Source organism: Neoarius graeffei, chromosome 18 (assembly GCF_027579695.1).
Source record: "Neoarius graeffei isolate fNeoGra1 chromosome 18, fNeoGra1.pri, whole genome shotgun sequence".
NCBI lineage: Eukaryota > Metazoa > Chordata > Actinopteri > Siluriformes > Ariidae > Neoarius > Neoarius graeffei.
This window is the reverse complement of record NC_083586.1, coordinates 44,040,298-44,048,661: the sequence shown is the minus strand read 5'-3', so window position 1 is coordinate 44,048,661 and position 8,364 is coordinate 44,040,298. Positions and strand designations below refer to the sequence as shown.

Sequence of the window (8,364 nt, the reverse complement as noted above, 5' to 3'; positions counted from 1 at the left end):
TGCTAGTCAGCATGCGTTAACATGATGTTATTCCCTCGTTTTCGTTCAATTCTGAGTCAAACTGTAGGGTATTATTTTACACACACACATTTCATTATAGCCTACTGCAGTAGGGAAATTAATTCACCTAAATGTGGGTTCTGAGGTTGGTGTTGGATGTCTTAGACGTCGACAACAGTTTGGTATTGGGATTGCAAAGCACACATTTAAACACGTATTTTTTCTCTGACGATTCAACAAGTGTCCTATATTTTTTACAGATAAGGCCACAGCGTGACATCAGTGGACGGCTCTTCTCACTTTCCTCCTGTCTCTTCTTCCATCCTCTTGTGCTGTGTGTGCGCGCACTGCTCTCAGTCGCTCTGCTTGTTCCACTGCCATACGCATGCGTTTCGAAAGCCAGACAAGCAGAGTAGAAGCTCGCGCATGAACATGCTTTATTTCAGTCTGATTATTGCGTTTCAAAATCATACTGTAGAGCAAGCCTCTGCTTTTCTCATACATGTCCTGGAAATTGTAGTTTTTGTGGATGCTATGTCGCTACTTGATCAAAATAATAATGTAACTACTAAAAAGTTATTTGATTCAGAAATCAGCAACGCTACTGCCAAGCTACAGGAAAATGTAATTAAACTAATAGCTTCGCTACATGTAGCAGCGCTACCGCCCATCACTGGTGGCAGTAATGCACCTTTAAGTTAGTTTGCCAACCGCCGAAAACCCCTCAAGAAGGAAATCTAGTCATACATGGCTTATAGCCGACTCGGTGCTACGCGCCTCGTCGGCTATCAGCTCATGTACGACTCGATTTTGTGGAATACTTGTTAATGATATACAAAATATCTACAATAATCCATCTATAATAAACAATATCCTCAGCCTAATACCTTCATTTGCTTGCATTTAATATTGTTAGCATAACAATCTGTTGTTGCACAACTCATTACTGATGTAGTACAATCCACATGCCCTGAACATTTTACACTCACACGGCTCAGTTTATTTGGATTTATTCTGTTGTTCTTCATTAACATGTCCCCAGAACCAGTGATGTGTGAGGATCTGCTCCAGTGTTGGTCGTCTTTTGGGGTTTCGTTGCAGGCACCACTGTATCAGACTGCAGGAAGCTGTGTGTGCAGTAATGTAACTGGTTAAAACTGAAATTTGGTAAACTTCTGAAACATGTCTGCATATTATATTTTCTTTCAGTTAGCCATTTTTAAAAATGATTATAATTCTATCTACTTTGCTGTTGAAGTTTTCCAGCTTTGTGTGCAAGCTTGAAGGTAAAGCTTCTGTATTTTCTCACCTTCAGACAGATTAGAAGGAAAGTCCAGGTGTCCATTAACAATCTCTTGTGCTGCATCAAAAGGTTCTGCTCCACATAATAGTGTGTACAGGAATATGCCAAGACCCCAGACGGTGGCAGGTTCCGCCTCGTACTTTCCTTCAACGATCGATTCAGGAGGTTCATAATCCAAGCAACCTGAATGAAAGACAGAGAAAGAGTATCATCAGTAAGATCGCAGAAATGATCCACCATTGAATTCCCATCAAATCTATTAATCTCCAAGGTGCAGTTACCTGCATATTCCGTGTAGGGCGTGTCCTTAAGCAGATCACCACAGCCGAAATCGATCAGCTTCACTTCAAGCGTCTGAGGATTTATGAGAACGTTTTCATCCCTGATGTCACGATGGATCACACCTCGGTCATGGCAGTGACGTGCAGCGTTGACAATTCGCTGCATGATAACTTGAGCGTTATTTTCAGACACCTTCACACTTCTACAGTACTGGAAGAGATCAACGCAGGGCTCGGGCCGCTCCAGGACCAAGATGAACATTGTGGTCATCTCAAACCATTCCACCATCTCTATCACATGTGGACAGTGAGGTGGCTTAGACACGAGTTCCATTAGTGCCACCTCAAGAGGGAGTCTCTGTCTTTCACTGGGCTAAAAACAGAGTGGACACGGTTAGTACTGGATCGGACAGAAATGTATGAAGTCAAAATCAAGCTGATCAAAATGCAACTGAAATCAATGTCATAACGGCAACCACATTGTGAAGTTTGCGGACGACGCAACAGTGGTGGGCCTCATCAGGGATGGCCTATAGAGAGGAGGTGGAGCAGCTGATGCCGGCAAAACAACCTGATCCTGAACGTGGACAAAACTAAAGAGATCATTGTCGACTTCAGGAAAAACCAACCCAGCCACGCTCCGCTTCTCCTCAATGACACGGCCGTGGAGGTGCTCAATAGCACCAAGTTCCTGGGGGTGCACATCACAGACAACTTCACCTGGTCTGTGAACACCGCGTCACTGGTCAAGAAGGCACAGCAACGTCTGCACTTCCTGCATAGGATGAGGAGAGCCCACCTGCCCCCACCCATCCTCACTACATTCTACAGAAGCACCATCGAGAGCGTTCTAACCAGCTGCATCTCTGTGTGGTGCGGAGGCTGCAGTGCCTCTGGCTGGAAGAATGTAAGGAGAGTGGTGAGGACAGCAGAGAGAATCATTAGGACTTCTCTTCCCTCCATTCAGGACATGGCACCAAGGCGCTGCATGTCTCGAGCCAGAAACATCATCAGTGGCCCCTCACACCCTCACTATGGACTGTTCTCCCCTCTGGCCTCTGGAAAGAGGTTCCGCAGCATTCGGCGCAGGACCACCAGGTTCTGTAACAGCTTTTTCCCCCAGGTCACCAGACTGCTGAACTCCAAACCCAAACTCTAAATTTATAACTTGAACATTCCTAATTCCACAGGTCACTTTATACTATTGCACTTTATCATATTTTTGCTGCTGCATAATTTAATTTAATACACTTCATATTTAATTCTGTGCTGAGCCAAATTGCAACGAAATTTCGTTCGGTGTACACTTGTTGCATACTGAATGACAAAGGTTGTCTAAGTCAATGATGATTTGAAGAATAAAATTGTGATTAAAGTTTTATAACGTTCACATTTCATATGTTTTGAGTTAGAAAGTGATTTTCATTTGGAAAATCAATAATGTAAGTTCACTTACAAGGGTGACGTATGGGTAATCCTTATAATTCTTTATGAATTTCACAGCCACCTGTAAGACAAACAGATTTAGCTTCACTGTTCTCAGTTAACTTGAGTACAGTTTCCAAGTGTAAGTGAAAACTAACTTCTGCTTATCTGATATAAACTCTTACATAAAATTAGGCCTTAATTTAATACACAGCAATTAATTTAGAAAACATGTAACTGCCTTTTTGTTTCATATGTTACCTCAGTAATATGTAATGATCTGCAGGTCTTGTGTTCAGTGCCAGTTAACTGTATGTGCTGATACTCACCTTTGCCCCATCTGATCTCCGAACACCTGCATAGACCGAACCGAAGGATCCTTTTCCCAGCAGCTTTTGCAAAAGGTAACGATCAATGAAATCTTCTGTTGGATAAAAGAAAAACAAACAGGTGAGCTCATTTTCAGAGAAGTCTCATGCTTTTATTGATCTGATGAACCTCAAATAAACCAAGGAGAGAGACTTCAGGAGTGAGAAAGTAGCCTTTACATGTTTATACATCAATTCAGTATGGATATCATGGCTTAAGTGATATTTTGAATAATATTTAATGATATTTCTTCCGGGCGGCACGGTGGTGTAGTGGTTAGCGCTGTCGCCTCACAGCAAGAAGGTCCGGATTCGAGCCCCGTGGCCGGCGAGGGCCTTTCTGTGCGGAGTTTGCATGTTCTCCCCGTGTCCGCGTGGGTTTCCTCCGGGTGCTCCGGTTTCCCCCACAGTCCAAAGACATGCAGGTTAGGTTAACTGGTGACTCTAAATTGACCGTAGGTGTGAATGTGAGTGTGAATGGTTGTCTGTGTCTATGTGTCAGCCCTGTGATGACCTGGCGACTTGTCCAGGGTGTACCCCGCCTTTCGCCCGTAGTCAGCTGGGATAGGCTCCAGCTTGCCTGCGACCTTGTAGAACAGGATAAAGCGGCTACAGATAATGGATGGATATTTCTTCCTAGAGCTAGTATATAAATAATCCTCTCAGAAGGTCGCTAGGGTATCTGGTCATTTAGCACAGAAGTCTTTTTTTTTTTTTTGCACAACTCTCATTTCAGCGTGGAATGGTCACAATAATCAAAATAAAACACTCTTCATATAGTAAGAGGTTTATTATGATTGTTTAGGGATGAGAAGCCAGAATTAAACTGGGCATACACTGTGCGATTTTTTTCAATCGCGGTATTCAGCTGCTGCTCACACTGTATAAGTGAATCGCAGGGGTAAACAGCACGCAGCTTACGATTCCTGTTCTCACACTATACGATCCGATGCTCGGATGCGATCTGACTGCTCACACTGTACTTCCATACATGACTCGTCAGATTCTTGTATCCGGAACTGCAACGTGAAGAAGAGGAGACCGGAAGTCTCTGTTTTCTCTTCCGTATCTGTGTTTGCGCACGTGTAGTGTGACAGGTTGAGGTAAATCGGCTCGTGACACTGCTTCAACAGTGCGATGGGCGACCAGGATTTCAAACAGGTTTGATTTTCATCCGATTGATCGGGAGGAGGTCGTGAGGTGTTCATCGCTTGTCGTTACCCCATGTATACTACACGATCCGAGACGCACGATTGAGCCAAAACTCGGCCCGATATCCAAAGTAGTCGCACGAGTGAAAATCGTGTCAAAAATCGCACAGTTTTACCGTCTCATGTTAAACTTTCGTTTTCTGCTGCTCTGCATGTTATGGGTCAGCTGTTGGCAAGTTATTCCTGAAACGGGCACTGAAAATCTGATTTTGTTGTGTTTTAGATATTTGTAGTTAAGTCATCATAAACCTTGAATTGTGGGCACATTCACAGATAACTTCAGTCACTTCTGATCATATCACAAAGACCACTGACTGTCAGTAATTTATGCACTTCCCAAAATAATTCACTGGGGGATTCGGTCTCTTGCCGTGTGTTTTGCGGACCAAGAACAAAATCTAATCCTAAAAACTTACTCAAGATTATTAAAAGTTCATTTGACATCATATAACAGACCCTCCCGGATTTCGCGATGTTGCGATTTGCAAATTCAACCAATCCCCGCGAATTCAGGGCGGGGTTACAGTTATATCCAATCACCGCAACTTTCCCACAAATTTGACCAATTGTTGGCGTCGTCTTGAGGTGACGTCGACAAACTACCTTCCACCTTACTTCCGTGTCTACGTTCAAGAGAAGCAGCATGTGCGCAGTGTTGCCAGATTGGGCGGTTTAAAGTGCATTTTGAACATATTTTAGGCTGGAAAACGTCAGCAGTATCTTGCAACACTGCATGTGCGAGTCAGTGTTTATATAGGCTTAAATTCTCTTACTGAAAGTGTGTTATGTTTACAGTGAAGGACTGTGTGCACTTTATTTTTTACTTAATACAAGAAATTAATGGATGTCAACGTTTTTGCCAAAATGGTATTTTATTTTCCATTGTTTAGGCAGCTTCAGCATCATACTGTGAGATTCTGTTCAAATTGTTTTTTTTCTTCAATGAAGCCTGAGCCATTTATTTTATTAGTTTATAATTATTGTTTAATTTAGTCTTCAGGAGAGACTGCCTGCACACAGTACTAGTATTAATAGTTTTCTTTTTCTTACATGAAAGCTGAGGCATTTATATTATATTTTAAGGTAACTTCATGTTGTGCTGTGAGGTTCTCTGCACTTTAACTTTTGAACCAACAGGAGCATTTGGATAAGTAAAGCCTATTTTTCTGCATTTCTGTAGTCCTGGTAATCTTTTATATTGGTAAAGTTGTTTATAGGACCATTTCTCAGTGTCTTTTGTTCTTTTAATCAATAGTTTTTCAGTAATAACTTATTATTTAACATATCACTCAATTTTAATCACAAAAAGAGAAAATCGCAACAATTTCTCGCAACTTTCACTTCCTCCCGCAATGTAATCGCAACAAAAACCTAAAATACACCGCAACTTTCACCACAATTTTTTTTGGAACCCCCCCCACAACATCAGACATTTTAGCCCGCAACAATCACAAAAAAGGCCCGCAGAATCCTGGGGGGACTGATAAGTGTTTTTGTATGTATTTGACTGATAAAGCCACAAAGTAAAGCTGTTCTGACAAATCCACAGGTTCAGCAAAAAGAAGCTGAGAAGAATGCATCCATCTATTATCTGTAGCCGCTTTATCCTGTTCTACAGGGTCGCAGGCAAGCTGGAGCCTATCCCAGCTGACTACGGGTGAAAGGCGGGGTACACCCTGGACAAGTCACCAGGTCATCACAGGGCTGACACATAGACACAGACAACCATTCACACTCACATTCACACCTACGGTCAATTTAGAGTCACCAGTTAACCTAACCTGCATGTCTTTGGACTGTGGGGGAAACCGGAGCACCCGGAGGAAACCCACGCGGACACGGGGAGAACATGCAAACTCCACACAGAAAGGCCCTCGCCGGCCGCGAACCCAGGACCTTCTTGCTCTGAGGAGGAAGTGCTAACCACTGCACCACCGTGCCGCCCGAGAAGAATCCAAAATCCATCAAACATTTTTTATAATAAAGAGAATTTTCTAGCTAGCACTGTCGCCTCACAGCAAGAAGGTTCTGGGTTCGAGCGCAGTGGCCGATGGAGGCCTTTCTGTGTGGCGTTTGCATGTTCTCCCCATGTCTGCGTGGGTTTCCTGCACAGTCCAAAGACATGCAGGTTAGATTACTTGGTGGCTCTAAACTGACCGTAGGTGTGAATGAGTGTGTGAATGGTTGTTTGTCTCTGCGTCAGCCCTGTGATGACCTGGTGACTTGTCCAGAGTGTCAAGTCAAGTTTATTTGTATAGCGCTTTTAACAATAAACATTGTCACAAAGCAGCTTTACAGAATTTGAATGACTTAAAACATGAGCTAATTTTATCCCTAATCTATCTGCAATGAGCAAGCCTGTGGCGACGGTGACGAGGAAAAACTCCTTTAGACAACATGAGGAAGAAACCTCAAAAGGGAACTCATCCTCGTTTGGGCAACAACAGGCAACATGACTATAACATTAACAGTTTTAACATGAAGTCAGTGTCGTTGATGTTATAAACACTTAATTGATGGAAACTTGAGTGCAAAACTGTTCATGACAACTGCAGTCCTCAAGTTAGCAAGTCAACTGTAGTCCTCAGCCATAAAAGCATTACTGTAAGAGTCCAGAGCGTCCTCCAAATATGACTTTCAACTGTCCATATTGGGCCGTCCTCCACAGGAGCGATGCGATGAGACTCCAACCAGACACAGGGCACCAGGATGGATCAGGCAGGTCCGAGGAGCAGAAGAGGTCAGCATCTCGATCCCAGGACTGACATGTAACTCAGAGGGACAGATGGGGGGGAAAGAGAGAGAAAACACAGGTTGTTCGGTATGCCCAATGTCATACCTAACAACTGAGGTGTACCTTGCCTCTCACCCATAGTCAGCTGGGACAGGATCCAACTTGCCCACAACCCTACACAGGATAAGTGGTTACAGATGATAATGGATGGACTTTTGTGCTAAATGACTGTAAACCAGCGCCAGCATGAACATTTACAGTGCTCAGCGTAAATGAGTGCACCCCCTTTGAAAAGTAACATTTTAAACAATATCTCAATGAACACAATTTCCAAAATGTTGACAAGACAAAGTTTAATATAACATCTGTTTATCTTATGTGAAAGTAAGGTTAATAATATAAACTTGGATTACACATTTTTCAGTTTTACTCAAATTAGGATGGTGCAAAAATGAGTACACCCCACAACAAAAACTACTACATCTAGTACTTTGTAAGGCCTCCATGATTTTTAATGACAGCACCAAGTCTTCTAGGCATGGAATGAACAAGTTGGTGACATTTTGCAACATCAATCTTTTTCCATTCTTCAACAATGACCTCTTTTAGTGACTGGATGCTGGATGGAGAGTGATGCTCAACTTGTCTCTTCAGAATTCTCCATAGGTGTTCGATTGGGTTCAGATACTTGGCCACTAAATCACTTTCACTCTGTTCTTCTTCAGAAATCCAACAGTGGCCTTAGATGCGTGTTTAGTCATGTTGGAAAAATGCACGACGACCAAGGGCATGGAGTGATGGTAGCATCTTTTCTCTTTCAGTATAGAGCAATACATCTGTGAATTCATGATGCCATCAATGAAATGCAGCTCCCTGACACCAGTAGCACTCATGCAGCCCCACATAAGGACACTGCCACTACCATGTTTCACTGTAGGCTCCATGCATTTTTCTTTGTATTCCTCACCTTTGCGACGCCATCAGTTCCAAAAACATTTATCTTGGTCTCATCACTCCAGAGTATAGAGTCCCAGTAGTCTTC

At 43.0% G+C, this 8,364-nt stretch overlaps 1 protein-coding gene across 1 annotated transcript; it reads right to left on the bottom strand.

Annotated features, from left to right (window-relative positions):
- Positions 1 to 999: 999 nt before the first annotated feature.
- LOC132865775 (serine/threonine-protein kinase pim-2-like) lies at positions 1,000 to 7,461 on the bottom strand. The gene is made up of 6 exons (XM_060898286.1): positions 7,446 to 7,461; positions 3,339 to 3,433; positions 3,041 to 3,091; positions 1,585 to 1,957; positions 1,310 to 1,486; positions 1,000 to 1,127 (listed from the first exon to the last, which is right to left on the bottom strand). The coding sequence occupies exons 1-6, from the start codon at positions 7,459 to 7,461 to the stop codon at positions 1,000 to 1,002; spliced, it is 840 nt and encodes a 279-aa protein (XP_060754269.1).
- Positions 7,462 to 8,364: the final 903 nt, after the last annotated feature.

Bases quoted from the DNA above. Each gene is read 5' to 3' on its own strand.
- LOC132865775 (XM_060898286.1), bottom strand. The intron at 3,092-3,338 runs GTGAGTATCAGC...TTTGTCTTACAG, and splicing joins GGAGATCAGATGGGGCAAAG to GTGGCTGTGAAATTCATAAA. The intron at 1,487-1,584 runs GTAACTGCACCT...TCTTTCATTCAG, and splicing joins GCCCTACACGGAATATGCAG to GTTGCTTGGATTATGAACCT.